At 29.2% G+C, this 22,447-nt stretch overlaps 2 protein-coding genes across 5 annotated transcripts in view; one reads left to right on the forward strand and one right to left on the reverse strand.

The window, feature by feature from the left end:
• The first annotated feature begins 1,463 nt into the window (after positions 1 to 1,463).
• Bond (james bond) lies at positions 1,464 to 7,041 on the forward strand. The gene is made up of 7 exons (XM_070297794.1): positions 1,464 to 1,754; positions 2,572 to 2,660; positions 3,789 to 3,979; positions 4,077 to 4,181; positions 4,295 to 4,351; positions 5,067 to 5,309; positions 5,652 to 7,041. The coding sequence occupies exons 2-7, from the start codon at positions 2,600 to 2,602 to the stop codon at positions 5,808 to 5,810; spliced, it is 816 nt and encodes a 271-aa protein (XP_070153895.1). The 5' UTR covers positions 1,464 to 1,754; positions 2,572 to 2,599; the 3' UTR covers positions 5,811 to 7,041.
• A 374-nt stretch (positions 7,042 to 7,415) lies between these two features.
• Positions 7,416 to 22,447, reverse strand: part of Sit (stuck in traffic) — a 57,765-nt gene continuing 42,733 nt past the window's right edge. For 3 of the 4 annotated variants that reach the window (XM_070297790.1, XM_070297789.1, XM_070297788.1), the window contains 5 exons: positions 12,595 to 12,701; positions 11,694 to 11,968; positions 11,231 to 11,414; positions 10,959 to 11,080; positions 7,416 to 10,771 (listed from right to left, as the gene is read on the reverse strand). In XM_070297790.1, coding sequence (XP_070153891.1) covers positions 10,511 to 10,771; positions 10,959 to 11,080; positions 11,231 to 11,414; positions 11,694 to 11,968; positions 12,595 to 12,688 — 936 coding nt within the window. In that variant the 5' untranslated portion in view covers positions 12,689 to 12,701 and the 3' untranslated portion in view covers positions 7,416 to 10,510. Of the gene's footprint in view, positions 10,772 to 10,958; positions 11,081 to 11,230; positions 11,415 to 11,693; positions 11,969 to 12,594; positions 12,702 to 14,709; positions 14,904 to 22,447 lie in introns of all 4 variants that reach the window. The other variant, XM_070297791.1, reaches the window with a different exon arrangement.

The following is a 22,447-nucleotide window of genomic DNA, read 5'->3' on the forward strand; positions in this document are numbered from 1 at the left end:
CTTCCTTTATCAGGCTACAGCATTAAGAAGTTTTAATTATATTTAAATAAAAAAGACCGCTATATACATATATATATATATATATATATATATATATATATATATACAAACATTACAAACATTATTTACCAAATTTTCAATTTCAAATGACGCAATATATCAATATTTATTTTTTTTCGTTGTAATGAGCTCCCTTGTTTTGTAAACCTAAAACAAAAACAAAGAAATGCAGTGGTTGATTGATGTGTATTTATCGGCCATGAAACTCGATCATAAATTAATAAAGGTTGGGCAGGCTTGAATTATATAGCACATTATTTGTACCACGTTTTTTGTTACGTTTCTTGAAACAGATTTCTTGGCTATATCTTACTTTTTCCGGTTAAATAAACGATGAATAAACATTTAAACAAATTCGTAGCTTTACAATTTAAATTTTCTTTGAAGTGTGTGTATAATTAATCAATTCGCATAAAAGTTCAAGGAAGTCGTCATTAATTTTTATGCAATCATGAATGTGTATAATGATTTCTATTGTTTTTTCGGCTCTTTTCTCATTTCAAGATAATCTTTTATTAATTGAATTAAGATATTGGAATGTATGTAAATCTACGTAACAGATGCAGTGTCGCAAGAATACGATACCGCTAGCACTTTTTTCAAAGCAAAAAGCAAAATTAATAACATTCGCACGTGAGACAGCGTCGAATTAAAAGTTCCATTTAAGGTAAGCGACTTGAAGAACGCATTTGTTAATAACAGTTTGTCCATCATTGTCCATCATTTCGTTTAAAGAATATATTATATTATATACGGATTATATATATATATATATATATATATATATATATATATATATATATACAGAATAGATTGCATTAATCTTTGCAATCGTTTTAACAAATAACGAAATTTTAAGTAAATTTTATTTCAATAAAATTTTAATTTAGTGGTCAAAATATTAATTACAAATTGTATTAAAATATGAGCTACAAATCTAAATTAAAAGGTAAAACGAGAACATTTAATAATAAAAAAAATTTGAAAGAAATTCTATTTTCAATTTTAAACTTAAATATAAACTTTAATATAACACAATAAAAATATTGTGTTATATTAACTTGGCTATTAACATAGCCAATGTCACATGTATCTTATTATCTATCAATTGTGTCAATAATTGATATAATTATAATGCTTATCTTCACGTGTAAAATATATTTCCGCGATCATCCTCGCAACATTCTTTCAGTGTCCTTGTTTTCTTTGGCATGCTCTTCCACTTCTCCATCTTTCACCGCTTTTACGTGTAAGGATCACTGTCTTCCGCATTCATGCATTCTCTTTCTTTTTTCCTTTTCCTTATTTTATTAATCCGCGATCGACAGATAATGAAATAAAGCTATATTTTTTGCTTCTATTAAATTATTTTTTTCCTTGCTTCTTATCGTCGTTATCAGCTACTTACAGCGTTATTGAAAGCAACGAAAATCGAGGTGGGGATCGAAAGACACATTTATCGGACGGTGATCTTAGTGGATACTCACCACAGTTGGACGATCAGTTTTTGGTAGGACGCGTCTCTCTTCTCATCGCAAGTGAGACGCTCGCGGAGAAAATCGTATATCGAGGTTTTCCTGTTTCTGTTCTTATTTTAACGACCTCCAAGGACAGGCCACGGTTGCGAAAAGTTTCCGCATTTTAAAAAATAATCACAAGATAATCGCAAGAGTTCATCGTTCATTAAAGAAAGAGTGAGTACACTACAAAAAAAGTTCAAATTTTTCTGTTGCAAATGCTAGTGGAAATTATACGAAATATTTATATCGATTACTTATATTCTTATATTTATTCAAATTTTAGCAAAACGGAAATTTGTATTACTTTAACTATTTATAATTTTATTTTCACGTATAAATAATGATACATTAATTTTTTGTTTACACTAGTACTAATAATACGGATAGTAGTAATAATACCGATATTAATATTGTAGTATTTCGGTAATAATACCGATATTAAGCGCAATTTTGTGATAGAACAGAGTATTTAATTAGATATAGATATATTGTGTTTACGAAATATCATATTGAAGAATTGAGAAAAATAAATAAATATTTTATCCACATAAAAAGTGAGCTTAAAATATTAGGAAAGTTCGAAAAATTTACAATATATACAAAGATATTTTTTATTATAAAAAAATCGTTTTTTATTAAAAAATGATAAAAAATAATTTTATACAATAATCTTCACCTTACAATATAATAACCTATAATAATAATATAATCGTCACCTGCAGAAATATTATATTAAGAATATGTTACAACTCGCGATAAATTTGGCTTTTAAATACAGTTTAGTTTTTGAATAGAGCTATTTAGATCGTCTTTATTTACTGTAGCAGGAGAAAAGAGAAAAGGGGAAGAATTAATAATTTCTTCCACTCTTTTTTTTTTTTTTTTTTTTTTTTATTCTACAGGAGAAAAATAATGAGAATAAACATTTGAAACTCAACTGTATATAATAAGCATGAAAACTTAACAAATATGTTTTTTACTCATATTTCAGATAGCTTATATTTGATCAATACATCGACATGGCTAATCTTATGCGACTCGTAATTAATAATTATAATGACGTTTTAAAGAATGTTAAAGGTAAGCTCATTAACTCTACAAAGAAAGCCAATTTAAAAAAAGAATGCTATTTTATTCACGAAATATATTTTGGTAACATAAATGTACTATGTACTACTATGAATTTTAAATTTACCAAACGATCAATTCTTGAAACTTTACAAAAATTCTATATCTATTCATATAACATAGAATATTTTTCGTAGTCTTGTACGATATTCTCTTTTTTACATAATTCAACCGTTTCATACTTGCAAAGAACGAAAAGCAATCTCTTTACAAGTAGAGATTTTTACAAATGTAAATACAACTTGGACAACTTCAATCCTATTCATTACATTTATGTAAAAGAAATTACTTGTTATTTTAAACTCTCGCAAAAAAAAAAAAAATTTTAGAGAATCTGACAAATAAATATAATATATACGTATTCTAAAGATATTTGTTTGTCAGATAAATTTCATAAATAATCGAAAGATACGAGAATTCTATTTTATTTTACGTGTATAATATTACATTATCTCTATTGCTAAAATGTTACATAAGTGTAATGTAACTGTATCATTTGCATAGTATCTCACTTTATTTTTAAAAAAGATAAAGTATTCTAGCAATTAATTTCATATATTTTAATGAATATATACAATTTATCCATTTTTACAAAAGAAAGCTTAGTTTATTATTATTCATTCATTTAATATTAGTCATGAATATTTATTATTATCATATATTTCCATTATTTCCATTAGCCGATTTAACGTAAATCAAAATTATAGCCCTTATAAGTAGCACGAAATTACGAAGAAATGAGTTGATATTTGCATTGATAGTTTAATCATAAATAATCTAAACGCAAGTTTTACAATCTATCTTCACTACTTGGATACAAGAATGGTCTAATTCTATCTGAAATATACACATAAAATAAAATATAAAATTACATTTTTTATTTAATCAAAATAAATATTCCAAATTTAATAATTTATTTATTTTTCAAATAATTCAAAATTTATATAATAATTTTCACACACACACATACTTAAAATATAACAAATTATTTATATCGCACAGATGCTATTAATTAAAAATTTTTAATGCGTTTTATTATTTTTGTAAAAAATAAACAAATTATATTTTCTTCCACGATAGATCCGTTAGTAGACACCTGGCCTTTAATGGGGTCTCCAGTTCCTCTGATATGTATTGTCAGTGTATATTTGATATTCGTGTTGAAGGCTGGACCAAAAATGATGGAAAAAAGATCAGCCTTTCAGCTGAATACCGTTATGATCCTATATAACGCGTTTCAAGTGCTCTTCAGTATATGGTTGACATCTCTGGTAAGTTTAATTTTGTTATGATTCCGTATCATTAAATGCATAACAAATTATAAGATTTGATGCAGAATAATCTGTAAAAATTACTCGTCAATTTCAGGCATTTAATGTCAACATTAAACATTTAATATTAAACATTTTCTCTTCTCATGAATGCGGTTCTCATTTTCTGCCTGATACAGAAACCAAACATGTACAAGCAGCGGTAGGTATTTTTTTCGTAATTTTTAATAATTGTAAATTAGATTAAATTTTAACAATTTTCAGTAAATAGTAAATATTTTTTAACGACGGTATGTATATGTTTCGAACATATAGTTATTACGAGGCGCATGGTGGTATTTCTTCGCAAAAATCATCGAACTGTTGGACACGGTAAGTGAATATTTATATACAAATAAAATTAATTGATAAATTAATAATTAAAATATTTAATATACATTAGCTGATTCACAAAGATTTCGCAAGATTATACGCATCCGTTATTGTGCTTCCGTTATCGTTTAAAAGTTACACCATTGTTTCGTCATTTAACCGACAAAAGCAATCGTAACCAACTGTATTTTGAAATACGGACGAAGCGCTTTATTAAATCGAATATCTCTAAGTGTTTGTCAACTTTATACATTGTCTTGATTACCTCAATAACTGCGAATGAGTTGAATTGTTTAAAAAAAAAAAACCGTTTTTTTCTTTACGCACGTGACACCAAGAATATCACGTGTTATAAAATACAAGCTTGAGACACAAAATCAACGTAAATACTCGCTTAAGATATCACATGCTTAATAAACAATTATATACCTAATAAAAATGTTATTATATTAAATGTTATTAAATTAATTTTTTTAATTAAATATGATTTTTTTAACCGTACAATTTTATACTAAGATCGTAATAAAAATTGTTGGTAATGTTATAATTAAAATTACACTTAAATCAAATCATTAAATATCAATTAATAATTAATTAAATAATATACGTATAATGTAAGAAAATATTGGAAAAACGTAAAAAAAGATTTATGGAAAATGTATATTAGGATTATTTTAAATAATGTAATTTCTAATATAACGTTTTGCTTTTGAAGGTATTCTTCGTTTTAAGAAAGAAGCAAAACCAGGTGACATTTCTTCACGTTTATCACCACACCATAACAGCCGTTTTTTCATGGTGCTATTTAAAATTATTACCTGGCGAACAAGGTGTTATCGTAGCTTTCTTGAATTCCATAGTCCACGTTATTATGTACAGTTATTATTTCATCGCGTCACTGGGCTCCAAGTACAGAAAATACCTCTGGTGGAAAAAATATATGACTTGCATTCAACTGGTAATTATCTCTCAAAATATTGATTGATTTGCCAAAGTCAATTTACAATTTATTCAACATCTCATTGTTATCGTTTTATCAATTTGTCAATAAAATCAAGAGATTTTACATTTTTAATAACAATAGGATTCGTAGAGATTGTCATATATTTCAGAAAATTTTTTATTTTATTTCTTTTGATTATACTCTTTAATTAATATATATGCTGCTATATTTATGCTAATATTTATGCTGTTGAATACATTGTAATTGCTGACGTTTAATCTTAAGAGAGAAAGATTTCAGAAACGTTGGTTACATAAATCAGATTTAATAATGAAAATTTTTTGTCATAAATTTCAGCTACAATTTGGAATAATGTTATTCTATTTAATACTAACATTGGCCATGGATTGCCGAATGCCGAAGGCTTTAACCTACTTCTTCGTAACGAACGTAATAATCTTTATTTACTTGTTCAGCGATTTTTATCGAAAAACGTATAAGACGAAGACGGTCTAATAATAAAAATTGATCTTGCAAATAGTCGATGAAAAAATATGGACTTACCTTCGAATTTATTTATATCTAATATTTTAAACAATAAGCGTATATTTTGGTGAAACGTTAAGGTATATTCTGATAAAATGTGCACCTTACAATGCAGCAATCTTTTATAATTGTGTCATCCACTTCTACAATGAAAAATGATATCTGTATATAGATATACAGTAGATATACATACAATATACAAGATTAACGATATACAAAAAGTGAGCCACGCAATTGGGATGAGTCTAACACTTGAGTTTCACTAAAGATAAAAAGAAATGGTACAGGCAAAAGTTGAAAGATAATAGTCTTTTTGTCTATTGAGTTAATTTTTTTATAAATGCAATAATTCACCAGGAAAGTGTAATTGCACTTTTTCTTTAGCGAAAATATATATTTTTTTTTTTTGCATAAATAAATTTTTTGAACATTTTGTGTATAAAATTATTAGGATAAAGTGCTCGAAAAAAAAAAAAATATTTGAGATTTCTGAATGAGGCATATGCTTTATTTAAAAAGATTTATTTATTATTAGATTTATTATACTTCAAATCTTTCACTGATATATAACAAACATTTCGTGATCCGTTTTTCCCTGTTCTTTATTATAGCATTAAGATATTATCACTATTTATGTTACTCTAAATTTTTTCTTATGTTGTATTTTTAACAGAACAGGGCTAGAACCCGTCCCAATTGTGTAGCCCACACTATATAGTTTATAGAACATGTATGCGTTTAAGTTTTTCCATCTGTATGTACATGTACTACAAATATTTTCACAAGAAAATTGTCACATCACATAATCATCATTATTAATCTCATAAACAATTGTTATTTTCATAACTTCTTGTCGTATATATAAGTGTATTATTTTAATATATATTTGTCTTTCGAAGCACATGGTAACATTTTCGTTACTTCTATTTATATATAGAAAACAAAAATATTAAAATATAAGAACAACTGCTTGTGATTTTGTAATTTCTAGTATGCAATTATCAATATGCATATATAAATAGAATTATATGTTAAAAATTTCTCTACAGAATTAAATCGTGTTCTGTAACTTTTCTCTACCCAAGTAGCAAGTGCACATTTAACATTAAAATAACGTTATTCGACATCCAAATGATATCATTTGTCAAAATGATATATTTGCGCTTGTTGCCTAGATATATATATACATTGTAATTATATAAATCAATTAAATATAGATGCATAATATATATATATATATATATATATATATATATAATGTACAATGCATGTACTATTGTCCTTTTGTATTAGATATGTTTTAAATAATCTTATATATATTGTATATATATACATATATATTATATATTTAAATACTTAAAAAATTTTGTTTATATCCCATATTTAGCGTTAATTATCACGATAAATGTCTATGCAAGGTTTTATTTATTGAAGAAATTAAATTAATTAAATTAGAATTTATAAATTTACATATAAATTATGTTATTGATTCCACTCGACAATAATCAAAGACGAAGTTTCATGACTGTTAAACGTCAAAGGTAAATTCAAGAATTACAACGGCATTAATATCGTGATATTAGTGATATACACTTTTATTCTATAACAAAAATTATACATACTTTATATGATACAAAAATGCAGTCAATATAATAATTCATCCATTCGTTCGAGATCGCGAGATTTTGATCGAAGTTTTTGAGCAATCGATCGACAATTCTGAAATTGCGACTCTTCGAAAATAGATCACTTGGAAGAGAGACTGTTTAAACTAAAGGAGATATAATAATTGTAATTATAGATAGGTAATAATTATTTACATTAGAAGCCCCATTTTAGTATTTCCAAAATATAAGACATGCTCCAATAAACCTTAAAATCTACATATATTTTATTATCCGTATCTCTAGATACGAAAGCATTATCAATATGTAAAATTAGACAAAAGAAGACGAAGGGGGAATCGTGGCATTTACCACGAGATATTCATAGCAATTAGCAAACAAGCTTAAAGCCATTTTCTTTGGACTCATTATTTTAACTATCAACGTTTTTTCCGACGCGTATCTGAAATTATCTTTTCTACAAGTTTGTTTTTCCTCTAAAGATTAAGAATAAGATTAATGAACAAATAGAGAATGACTAATAGAATAGTCGCAGCGCCCACAAATATCCATTTGCACATCAAGATGATTCAAACAATATAAAAGAAACTTTTTTGTGATAAATAGTTAATTTAATATAAAAATAATAAATCTATTAAATATTTATAAGTAATAATAGCATATATTAGTTTGAAATTTTTAATAAATAATTTTATAAAATATATTTTTAAAATAATCAATTTTTCATTAAAAAAAAATATAATAAACAAAATTTGAAAAAAATTTCCAGCCAGAGACAGAAAAAAAGAACATATGTTAGTTGAACTAAGAAAAGTCAAATCACAAAAATAGATTCAATTGAATACTCCGTTAAACGACCAATAAGGAAATATCATTTTCTGGATATTATCTAATTATTGCAATATAACTAGATGCTACGTATGATTTCATTCAAAAAAAAAGGAACCAAAAGGGCAATACTTTAAAAGTCCTTTTTTCGTAACTTCGTTATTCTATTCGAGAAATGACAATTATGTCATTATTTGTAAATCTTTTTGTTCTTAATAATGTCTATAATTATTTGATATATATTTGATTTATTGACTTGTCCCGAAGACATTTAACGCGTAACTTCGAAAATTATTATTTGAAAATGTTGTGTGTGTGTGTATGTGTACAAACATCTACGATAATCATTCCTAGTGAAGATATTCTCAACAGGATTCTAAGTTCTTTTTTCAACCAACTTCTGTTAATCAAGAAACTCAATAAAAAATTTAAATTAAAAATTTAACAATTAAAATAGAAAAGGGCTAGTAAGAGCCGGGTGCAATATATCAATGCATCAAGTTAATTAATTAAAAACAAACATAATTCAAGAGATCTTCTTTAACGTCGAACGTTTCCAAAGGAAGGATCGAAATTGATGTATTGATATATTGTTATATTTATATCAGAGTCTTCAATTTATTATCTAAAAATTTAAATTTTTTTATTTTTTAAAATTTGTGTGATTAATTTTCAAGATAAACTTGGCAGTGTTCACCAAACGTAAAATCTGTAATTTAAATAGCTTAAAATTGCATATTGCACTTTATAGTAAAACTTATATTTTACTTTATATCTTTCAGAAGTGTCTTCTTACAAGATATATAATATAAAGAATATATAATAATATATCTTTATATACTACACTCTTTTTGCATTTGTCATTGCAATGTATCGTATATCATATATGCAACAACGGGAAAAAATAATATTGTTGAATCTCTTAAAAGTGCTTTTGATTGACATATTTTAATTAAATATTTGTCTATATTTTGTCCATATATATCGGTATGATTAACTGTATCGATACGATTTCTATATTCTGATAAATCTGTGGATACGCTCTTTTAAATATCTTTCTAAAATTTTCATTAGCACCCATAAACGATTGGTATAATTTTTATTCGTTAAATAACTATCTAAAATTGTATACCTAGGGCACGCGATATTCATTAGTACCATATCTTAGTATTGTGATTGGCTCTAGTCGAGTGTTTAGTCATATTAGATGCATTGTTTATGTTGCATGATACGCTGCAAATTTGAAAGTACAAAAGTATTAGCTTGCCATCACAGTGTGATCCGTATTCCTGCGTTTCTGTTCGTATCCTCCTTACGATCCAAAACACACACACACAATTCAATTCGCAATTACACGATTATGACTAAGGTTACTATTCTATAAACGGTTACCATTAGCTGTAAGTTCTGTAAATATCGTTGCGCACGTATTTTGACATGTCAAAATAAATGCGCAACAATTTACAGAACTTACAGCTAATGGTAACCGTTTATAGAATAGCGCTCTTAATCTGCATAATTTTATAAGCGTTATGTCAATGAATTCACGCTGAGCATGAAGTTAATAAACCGACTACTCGAAAGCGATTACGGCAATAGTAAAGCTTTAAATATATGTGAGTATATTTTTTCGGCATATATTATGTGATGTTTTATCGATTGTTCGAGATCTATGGAATGTGTGATCTCTAACTGTTCCTATATAAAAGCTATATTGCTTTTCTTAGAATGACATAATACATATTGTCCATTCTGTTGAAATTATGAGCTTCGCGTAGCAAAGAATTTTATGATATTCATTTTTTACTATGTGATAGTTAAGATATCCTACATGCTAATTATGCACAGAAGTTTGACTTAGCTGTCAAAATTTCATTATAATATAAAAATGCACTAAGGATAAAAAAATGAAGGATAGAAGACGCGCAATAGATGGATCACTTTAGCTTGTGTAAAAAAAAAAAAAAAAAAAAAAAAATTCAATCTCTGAATAATTAAATGTACTCGATCTGCGCCAATGTCTGGCCATCTTCTCGGTCGTTACAATTTACTTTTGCATTATGCGCGTTTGACTCTCCCTGAATGTTATTTACAGTTCTGACACGTCGGCAAAATTAACGGGATAGAGACTGCAGTTGCGATTCTTCAAGTGAAAGAGCGGAATGATAGTGGCGTCGCGTATCATTGCGGTCGCGTCATATTCTCAGCTGTTTCCAATTAGTCGCTTTTCCCTTTTCCGTTTGGTATCTCGTCGTTGATCACTTTCTCCGCGATGCCGTTCGCTCTGTCCGAGTTCTGGATCGACGGCGTTGAGTCGTCATTTTCCTTCTTCGGGGTATAAGCGTTATTATAAAAATCGGAGAAAAGGAAGTAGAAGAACACCGCGTTTGGCAGAACAAAGACTAGCGAAATTTTCGGATAGTCGCAGTCGTAGAATAATAATTGGCAGTTGTGCAAGAAGGCTAGGCAGAATTGAGTCTGTAAACCGAACAAACATCGCTACATTAATAGCTTTCATAAATATATGATAAAACCGCTCATGACAACGAACGGTCGATGTTGAATTAATCAATTATTAAAAGCGTTAATAAGCAAAAATCGAAATTTTGAAAAAAGTTGTAATAATGCTTTTATTTTGTTACATTTTATTATGTTTACTTCTTACCATTTGTAAAGTAGTAATGTACTTCTTCCACCAAAGATACCGGCGACATTGGTAATGAGGTAGCAACGCTGCCAATAGATAATAAGTGTACATGATGATGTGCACAAAGCTATTAATGATTCCTGTAAACGAATACGTATCGAGTCAGTATGTGTGAATTGGTTCTTGATTATTAAAATTATGAAAAACGAATGGTACAGAGATAATCCTATTAGGAAAAGACAGAAGATCGAGATGTTACGATCGTTATATTATTCCTTACCCTGACATACCTATAAAAATACCGTGGCCTCCGGGATAATATTTCGTAGCGCCCCACGATATCATTGGCATCACGGTATGATGATACATATGAAGAAATGTAATTTGTTTTTCTTTCTTGCGCAACACAAAGAACACTGTGTCAAGGAGCTCCGTGAGTTTCGCCAGAAAATACATATAAACACCTCTTGCAATCTATAACAAACATCGCGCAAGAAACGGATAAAAATATAATTAACTTCAATTCACAAAAATTTAATTGTAATATTTTTGCATATTCGTATTGCGTTACAGAACACACTTTTACTGTGCCACGTGAGAAAATTACAAATGGTAATATAGTAATCATTCAAATTATCAACAAAACAATGTGCGAATTTATTTCGATAATCGTGATTGGTTAACAGAATTAATTAGAAACGCAAAAATTTAACAAATTAATAATTATATATCTAGAATACAAAATTTACGCACTCTTAGTGCGTGCGGGGAATACGAAAAGTCCACGGGCTCACATCTCCAGTTATAGGAGCCATTGAGCCATGCACCGGTCAAGCCTTCCCAAAACAACCATATGCTGATAATAATCTGCAGAAAATTGTAAATGATTAGGATATTTTTCAATTGGTACGGCTTCCGATGCTTCATGTATCTCGGGCCCCATGATAATACGAAATACAGATAGCCAATTATGATACTAAGGCCGGGTATGGGAGACGGTATGAGAAACCAGTCTCTAGTTCGAGGATCTGAAAAGAACGAAATTAGCGATTAAATGAAAAATAGCAATCTCGATTTATATTTTACTCGACTTTGTTTATCAAAGTAACTTTTTAATATATTATTCCAATATACAATAAATTAAAATAAGTTTGCTTTCTCTCAATTAATAAAATGAGTTTCAAAAATAAATCTTTTACGTAAAAAATGGTTAATACAACTTAATTCCCTTTTTTTTTTTTTTTTGAACATTTTCCCTTTTTTATTATCAATTGACGTATAATTACAAAGCACTATCTCCTAATTCTACTTATAAATAATAGAATTTCATGACAATATTGATTTTTCTCTATTTCTGTGAATCAAATATTCATATAACAATCTATTGTATATTGTAAGATATACAATACAAGAGATCAAAGTAAGATCAAAGAAAATTACGTTATCGTTGAAAGTTGCAAGATTAAAGTATAATGAAATAAAATTTATGATATGCATTACAATATCTATAATTCTGTAGCATAATTTAGTTTGATATTTTACGCAACGAGAAAAGATGCAACACTACGAGTAATATAGAACTTATTATCCTGCGTTGATCAATAATTTCACATTTCTTTTCAAATTTAATAAATCTTGCGTAATATAAACTTGCCGGATAAATCATAGAATAGAAAATGCCAGAATCGCACTGCTGAGTTGTTGTAGATATTAGACATCTTGATCGTCGGCGGCGCACTGATATTCATTGTAGAAAGTTAACTGAAAAAGATCATTTTATTTTGTGAGCATTAAGTGTTTTCATTTCAAAATCTCATAATATATAAACGTATTTAAATATTCAAATATTCAAACATTCTTGCGCGCAAAGATATATATATTTAAAAGTTTATGTATATATACAGGGTGTCTCACAACCTCCGTACAATATTTTAATAGCGTATTCTAGAGGCAAAATGGAATGAAAAATCTTAATACAAAAATATCAAGGCTACACAATAGTTTTTGAGTTATAAGTGATCAAAGTTTGCCAATAATATTGCGTAGAATTCGCACCCTCAGGCTCGTAACTACATTTATATGCGTACTGTCATCTGTCATCCGTTATCGCTGACAGATAAAATAAATAAACTTATTTCCACAAAACTTCTTCGCGCGATCAAAACAGAAATAAACTTCGTTTCTTAAATGTACAAAAATATTAAGATTATATTTCTATTTAAATATAATAATTAATCAATCATTTAAATTATTACTTAAGAAAAAATTATTTATCTTACGTACAACATTTATAGTTCATTAATATCAGCTGACCGTCGCGTCGTACATAATATTCATACACATAAGAAATAATAAAATCAGCTGTGCAGTAAAAATCAATATTACCTGATTCGTAAAATCAATAACAGATGACAGAGATCGGTACACGTGTATGTGTAGTTACGGATCTGAGTGCGCGATATCATTGACAAACTTTGATCGCTTATAATTCAAAAACTATTACAGCCTCAAAATTTTTGTATTAGAATTTTTGACTTTATTTTATCTCTAGAATACACTATTAAAATATTGTACGGAAGCTGTGAGACATTAATAGAATTTTTAATTACAATAATATTTATTTAAAAAATCAATGCTTCTATTTCCAAGTTAAATAAAATGCATATAAGTTCTCTGCGTATAATACATATAAGTTTTCAGGAAAATTTGATCCGCGACATCATCGTATAGATAGACTGCCATATTTTATTACCAGCATCACATGTATCTGTGGCGTTTTCATTTCTAAGAAAAATATCGAAGGAAAGCTCGCAGTTTGTCATAAAAAGAATTTCTTATTTTTATATCGTCATTAAACCCACGAGGTTCTAATTGAGTAGCATGGAATTTTCTTGCGCAAGATGCGCGGTTTGCCAATTGCTGAAATCTGCATTCTTCTGCGTACGAACCGGTTCGCACACATCTGATATAATCCAATGTAGTCACAACGAAAGAAAAAATAAAGAAGAAAAATACGAGAAGAACCCGCTCATTTTCACAGCCTCTAATGACAGATCGAGCTACCACTTGGCATTACTCAATGGCAATGAGTTACATCGTTAGAAAAGCACGCGCAATCGCAAACGCTTGGCGTGACGGACAATGATCATGTTAAACTTGTTTCTTTTTCCCATCGTCGTACTAATCCGCGGTAACAAATTGATTCGATCATGGATTGAATTGACCGATCTATGTATGTATGTCGATCTTTTGACACTGCAGCATTCTTTCATAATAAGTTATTTCTTTTGAACTTTATAGAGAGGTATATAAAAATAATATTAAATTACTACGAACAAATCTATGTATAAATTTCTTATTTCTTATGTGAATCGCAAATACATAAAAAATGTCATTCAGCATCGTCAGAATTATATTCGCTCGAACATACCTTCACGATCGCTATTGCGGCGATTTAATAACATTATTTTCTCGCTGTCAAATGCGATTTTCGTCAGTGCCGACACGCTTTCATACCTGTCCAATTTGCGCGTTAGGCTTCTGATTATTAATACTGTTGGTGTTATTATTCGTCTCGATAAAATGCACCGCAAACCGCAATCGCCTTTTCGACTTTCCACGCGGCACGGCGGAACCAAATTGTTGGCACGAGAAACGAATGATGGATCGATCGCACGACAGATTTTTCATTAAGAAAGTGAGAGCAGAGCCCGAAAAAAAGAAATAAAAAAAAACCGGCGTGTAATTACAACTATCGACAACAACTAACCGTATGATTCCATCATGCACGAACGATCCTTCGTTAGAAGAAGCTATCCCAGATATTTGTATGCAACGCAGTTTCAAACGATAGGAAGGCGTCGCCACGAATTTCCTTCATGTCGGTTCTCAAGCACTTTTTTCACGGTCCAACCGTCCGTGAAATATGCAGATTATCTAGTAAAGCGTGTGGCGAGAAGACAACTACTTGTAGCCACCAAAAAACAAATATAAAATTTCAAATAAGTTTCTTTGATTGGTTGCGCGTAGCTTTTGACAAAAAAATTATTGTCACTTGCATCTTCGCGAGAGATCGTCTTCTCGTCGATTATATCACTATTTAATAGAATTATACATAATAGTTACATGTGATTAAATATAATTTATAAAATAGTTATATAAATATGTAAAAAAGCAAAACTATAATTAAGAATAAGTAAATGCAAAAAATATTTAAAGTTCATTGCAAAAATGTGATGGAAGAAATGAAATCAGCAATAGATAAATCTTCTAATTGTAATTCATAATCTTATTTTACGGTTTTTATAACTCGATTAATGTATCGTTATCGAATCGAGAAATAGAGACGCTACGCGAGAGAATCATCTCATGACGGCATGTTTTTCGGCATAATGCGATTTTCCTCGTAACTGTTAGACACGCGGTATATTATTGCTCGTCGAAGGAAAAAGAATCGCAGCTTACGAAAATCGTAAAATCGCGCGAGATTTCGTAAAACCGAACGTTACATCAATTGTATAATGGCTCCTGAGACATCGGCCGATGCAACGTCGTTAAAGTGCTCTTACATAACATTTCTCATTTTAGGACATAGATAACCGGTTTCTCTCGATGCTATCCTCAAAATAGCATTCATTCGACTTAATTTACCATCACGAACTTAGCAGTTCAGTTTTTTTACAACTGTTACAATCATTAAATTTAATTTAATATCTTCTCTCTTATCTTACAGTTTACGATATTAAGCAAATTGCAATATTAAGTAAACCGCAAACTTTGTAAATAGTTCCTGTAAACATCACTCCTATAAATGTCACTCCTAAGATGAAGTGAGCATGATATTTAGATGTACGAAGTGATGTTTGAAAAAAAATTGTAATTATACAATATAAATAATTTCTGCCTAATTAATACAGCTACACAAACTCTTGCTTAAATAAGCATTCTTATAAATATGTTATTGTATACTTTCCTGCAGATATTATATTAAAAAATCATGCGTAACATATATTAAATGAATTGGACGCACTATTTCGCTTTTATCACGTTTTACCGAATGTTTCATATTGAATTCTCTGCATAATCAATATATTTCTTCATTAGAGCTTGGTTTTTATATTCTAAGACAGTGAAATGAATAAGTTAATATTATCGCAAAAATATAATGACAGAATCAAACGGTAATAATTGAGCAAAGATTATTTTCATTAAATATGGATTAATTTGTACGGAGAGTCAGTCAAATTCCACATTTCTCTAATCGTTTTCTTCAATCATTCAGAATGCAAAACTAAAACTCTCGAAATCATAATCGCTACCACTTATTTACGCAACTATATTCAATATTATTCTCATTATTATCATTATTATGCGAAAAGGGTACAATGAAATGTCAGTTTGCAACACGCAGCTAGACATCCTCCTATTATCGGTGTCTCACATTACGCTTCATTGACACATGAATTATCGACCCGCCAGGTTTTACATAATAAACCGCCAGAGCTATCTATATTCCTACACCACTGTCACACATGTACGCGTTTTCTAGAATGAACGATCGATTTTGTGAAACCAACAATTGCTTCAGAATCATGCAAATGACCGTCAATAAATTCATCTTACGAAATATGCCACCGTCAGCCGGCGATTTGTCTTTTTAACGGCGCAATTGCGACGCATCATCCCCTCCCCCCTCCCCCCCATTCGTTTTAGAGCATTCATGTACATATTTGTACACGCACGGACACGTGATCGCATCTCGCGTGCATCACACGCGCTATTCTATCGCCCATCCCAGGATCCGTAATGATCCAACTGCAGTTTCACCTACTAATTGCGACATGTGCTTCTTCGCTGTTTCACTTTTCCCGGCGTGCACTTGCTCCGATCCTTATCTCTCTCTCTCTCTCTTTCTCTTTCTTTCTCTCTTCAAAAGATTATTAATTTAGATTCTGTTGTGCATCCCTCCAATGGATGCTGCATCAGTATTATCTGAATCAAGAGAAGCATGGATAACACATTAAAATTTTTATCATATATAAATCTTCGCTTTCATTTTTCGCAATAATATCTATTTGATTTTTATTTTATGTTTTATTTTATTTAATGTGTGTGTGTGTGTGTGTGTGTGTGTGTGTTATTTAATATATGTAGATACATCTACTTACAACAAAGCATCTATAAATCCAATATAACAGTACTGGACATGCTCTTTTTGCAATGCGTGATTCAATCTTTGGATACGTTAAGCAAGTTTAAGTAAATTTATTAAAAGCGATATTTTTTAATGAGACAGATGGTACAGAGAGATATACCTGTATCATTGTATATTGCCATATCATTATATATATAGTAATATATGAGACAATAGATTGTATAAGCTGCAGTATTAATGAGCAGTTATACTCGTGTGGTTTGTAACAACGGATTATATTACTAATGTTCACGGTCAATGACACAACCAACACATAATTGTCTTACGTTGAATGTAACGTATATAACTATACACATTGATGCTTATTTTACAGTCTACTTGACAATCTGTAATAATCTATAATAAAAAGAAAATTAGTTAAATAACTTTCGATAACTTAATTAATTAACCGTATATATTAATATCATAAACCAGATCATTAAAAATAAATATTATATATAAAATAATATAGAACGCATAAAATAACAAAAGAACTAAAAAAGAACCAAAGAAAGTATTGAATAGAGAGATTAGTGCCAATTTCATCGCTCTTAGTTTTTAATTTTCGAGATGCAAAATTAAATATATGCTTCGGATATTCGAATGTATGTCGCTAAGAGCTTATCCGATTCCTCTCTTCCCTTCTGACGCGTTTCTGTGCCACGTCAATCCAAAGAGCTCGAATACCGGTTCGCTAAGGAAATCGCACACCTCGCGCACATAATGCGTTTGCTCTGTCTGCTGCAACGTGCGTACCGCAAGTTTATTGACCAATGACGCATATTCAGAAACGGTATATCCTGCTGCTTCGAGGAACTTACTTGCAGCAATAGGAAATCGCGCAATATTCATTTTTTCATGACGATTAACATTCGCATGTCGGTCTCGTTAATTGTCAGCTGGCTACGTATATTTTTTTAATAGATAAAAAACAGTAACAAAGCGGAGAAGAGAAATTTCCGCGAGATAAATTTATATATTTTTTTTTTTGCATTATCATACCACATCGAATGTAATGCTTGAATAATTACACGATCGGCGAATCGATTATACGGATGCGAAAATATGTGCAAACGATCAAGCATCTACTTTGTGCATAGTTGCAAATTAATTTAAATGTACAATCATTTTCATTTTCAATACTTAAGTCTCTCAAATCCTTATTTATTTGTGTAATCGAACACGTGTTTAACATATATATTATTCATTATAGGAAATTAAAAAAAAGTTGTTTGTTGTGTAAAAATTATTATAAATTATAATAAATTTATAGAAATGTCTCAGAATATAGATCTCTCTTGCTCTTTCTCATATCTTAATTCTGCATGACCCTTTTAAAAGATTTTCCAAATACTTAAGATCATTTACTTTACGCAAGCTGTTTCAACAGCGATCCATTGTATCGCTCATCTTTAAAATTTTATTAATAGCTCTCTCTCTCTCTCTCTCTCTCTCTCTCTCTCTCTCTTTCTCTCTTTTTATCTTCACACTAATGTCTTTGAATAGAGTTGCTTGAACGTATGATTTCATCGCTACTATGCATCGGCATTCCATCATGAAAACATATACGCGACGTAGTGTATTGCATTATCTGGTAATTTCACGGCTGTAAAATCGGCCATCGTCAATATTTCGAATACATTTTATATGTCACAACAATACGCTTTGCGAGATTATAAGATCGAAAAACTTCCAAGTGATTTATTGTCATTTATGTTTCTCACACCGTGCATTCCCAAGATTTACAAGGCGCTCAGATAGATCAATATTTATCCTCACCATATATAATTGTCTTTAATGATAGAAAAAAGCACTAAAGAAACTTATTGAAAATTGAGAACCTCGATATTACAATCAAAGAAAACCTTATTTAGGATAATTACGGTTATTGCACAACACACACACACACGCAAATGTCATCGATACCGACCCTATTTTCATTGACAGCGCGATTGCCAAATTATAGAGTAGCTTACGACTTGTAGTGAATAAAAAGGAGCTAGCAATAGTTCATACGTTGCAGTTTTATAATAAAGAAAAAAAATAACGAATGACGCGATACAGTAAAAAAAAAAAAACATTAACATTGATCGTAAAAATAATAATACGGTGGAAAATTATGTAGTCGCAAGAACTTGACATAGGCGCTATAACAAATGTAGGGAAAGAATGATGATTATAGATTATTTTGCAATTTTTGCAAATCTATTGATAAAATTAATACGATCTAGTATATAATGTATAATTAACATTAAAAAGAAAAGCTGCAATTATTCCTATAAACGTTAAAGTTAAATGAAGTCTAACTAATCTTCTATCTCCAGAATAATTGGTCGGTAAATTTATACGTTTCAAATAATGTAAATGTAAGCAATGTCAAGTAGCACAGTTCTTGGTAGAGAAAAAAAAAGATAGTTGTCTGATTATTCAGATATGTACAATTTTAATTGTTTTATTCGCGATTATATTTACATATTTTTCGATTTAATAATATCTTGAGGATAAAATAATACAAAACGAACAATTGTTTTATAAGAAGAGAAATAGACAGGAAAAAAAAATAGATAAAATTTCTTAAAATATATATATCAAATCTCAAAATATAATATTTTCTTATTAATTAATTTAATGTTTACACTTACGTATAAATCAAATTCTTCAAAATGTTATAATTTATTTAATAAGTTATAATTATATACAAATAATTTTAATTAGGTCTGTGTATAAAATATTTTATTTTGATCAGGTAATATGTGATAGATTCATATGTAGAATAATAGTATTTTGATTCTCTCCTAACTCTTTTTTGTACAAACTAAAATATATATTACATATATTGTAAATATACATTTTTATGTATAATAATACGTGCGCGCATTCAAATATTCTTTTTACATAAAAACACACACATCACATTTGAACAAAACGCAAGCTATATTATGAAGTTTAAATTTGTGTTTATCGCTGTTTTTCATTGGATCACAGATTGTATCGCAGATCAGATTCGACGCCGTTTCTAGTACATTGCCATAAATTACATCATATTTATTAAATACGATGAATTATTTTACATGTTAATAGCAATACTGCACTGAAAATTGAAACGTATCATACATTGACAATTACATAATAATATGAGCCACGAATTTGCGGCTATAGTGGAGAAATTGCAAAAATTAAAAAAAAAAGAAAAAATTTAAACTTATCGCATTCATCCTTTTTTTTTTGTTTTTACGACCTTTACGTATCGATTGGTCATCATTGCGTCATCCCATTATTATATTTTAAACCACCGACGGATACACATGTGACGATGGCGTTTCGACGTTATCCATTAATTTGCACGAGCTCTACACAGGTTTTGGTGAGTCTTTCCCTCTGATTATCGATTATTATCGATATGAACGATAATCGCAACAACTAATATTGTATATGTTAAATTTAACATAGTAATTTAATTTTTATATATTTTTATCTACGCTGAAGAAATAGACAATAGACCAAAGAACGGCCCGAAAATACATATTTAATGCATATCTGTTATTGAGGATAAACAACAAAAAAAGTTTGGGCACTAATTACCACGTCTCGATTCATATTTGCATCAGTTTTCTCATTTATTTATTTGCATAAAAAGGCAATGAATAGCAGTCTCTGAAGACTTTGTATCCACGTACCTTGACATTAATTATTTAAATATTATTCGTTTCCGCGCGTCAATAATATAATCAAGCTCTTTGATATGTAACACGCTTTTGTCATAAATTTATACTACTGCTAGCTTTGTTTAAGCTGAAATTTTATTATTTCGATAATTTTTACATTTGACTTTCTTAAATGGGTCAAACAGACTATAAAACCGACTATAAAATAGATATGAATATTGTCACGTGATTGCGACATGTAAAATAACGAGTATTCTAATTCTCTCTTTAGTTCTCTACAAATTTTGTACAAACAAATAAATTATATATTACAAATATTACATTTATACATTTTTATACAAGATAATTTATATATTAAGGGCAAAATATTTCAAAGAGCGAATATATACACTAAAACAAAAAATGTTATTTGAACATAGATCGTGCATATCATAGTTTTTGAGTTATGGCAGATAGAAAAGAAAATGAAATATAGAAGAAAAATAAAATAATAAAGAAAATGATTAATGATTAATTTTTATAAGCAAAAATTATATTATTATGCAATGCTGTACAATGCATTCTCCAAAAAGTTTTTTATATAAAAATATCATTCGAATAAACGTATAAATGTAATATTGTTTGTATTCAATTGTATTGAGATTTACATAAATTAATTATTCATATAAAACCTAGTAAACATCCTTTTTGAGTAGTTCTCGGTTTCGCGATATCAACCTTGCGACTGCGTAGAATGACGTACATACTTTCAGGATCACTTATGTTGTCCTACTAGTAAAGTCGACCAACGTAACAACATATCATCGGTTTCCTGCTACGCTTTCTTCCCGTTGGCCATTTCACCGTCGATATATATATACATACAGAAAGTTCACGTGCAATAGAGCAAACGGATATTCAACGACATTCACGCACGCGATTGCGTGCATGCGCGAATACGCATCCGTTGTGTGTCACGTGTGTGCGGCTATATCAACGAGGTTCACATCACTGACAATGAAACTTGCCTGCGACCTCTCGCATAGACATATGATAAATTATGTTCATTTTAGAATCTCATCGTGCAATATCGCATTATCCATTGAGAATATATTATATATTATAAATAACGGAATCTGTATAAATAAATGCGATACGATTGGAAAGTTTGAATTTGCGATTGCATTCAAATTTTACGAATAAAAAAATATTCCTTCACAATCGTTGCGTTAATCTCGTGAAGAAATCGGTAAAATATAATTTTATACATTAAATTAACTGTGAAAACATTTTCACTCTTTTTTTTATATTGTATAATACATAAAAAACTAGAAAAGAGAAGACAGCTTTTTCCTCAAATTCACATAATCGTGCAAACAAAAATAAATCTGCCTATTCTTAATCTTAAAATGTACATATAGATGTTCTCCAAGTTCTGAATTTAAAAAGATCTTTAAAAGAATCTTATTTCTTTGGCACACAATCTTCGTGAAAGTAAAAGCGGAAAATATGTTGAAACTCTCTAAGTCGCATGCTGTATGATAATTAATGCAAACATGAGCAAGCGTGAAATATAAGATATAACCAAAGTGGATAAATATTCAATCTGCATAATAAAGTTTTGTTTGATAATGACATAAACTGTCTCCTCAATTTCGATTACTCATAAA

Source organism: Polyergus mexicanus, unplaced genomic scaffold (assembly GCF_030449975.1).
Source record: "Polyergus mexicanus isolate NDT 795.1 unplaced genomic scaffold, iyPolMexi1.0 SCAF_6, whole genome shotgun sequence".
NCBI classification, from domain to species: Eukaryota; Metazoa; Arthropoda; class Insecta; order Hymenoptera; family Formicidae; genus Polyergus; species Polyergus mexicanus.

Coding starts and splice junctions, on each gene's coding strand:
- Bond (XM_070297794.1), top strand. CDS start 2,600: ATGGCTAATCTTATGCGACTCGTAATTAATAATTATAATGACGTTTTA. Junction 3,980..4,076: donor GTATATGGTTGACATCTCTG/GTAAGTTTAATT, acceptor CGTCAATTTCAG/GCATTTAATGTCAACATTAA. Junction 5,310..5,651: donor ATATGACTTGCATTCAACTG/GTAATTATCTCT, acceptor CATAAATTTCAG/CTACAATTTGGAATAATGTT.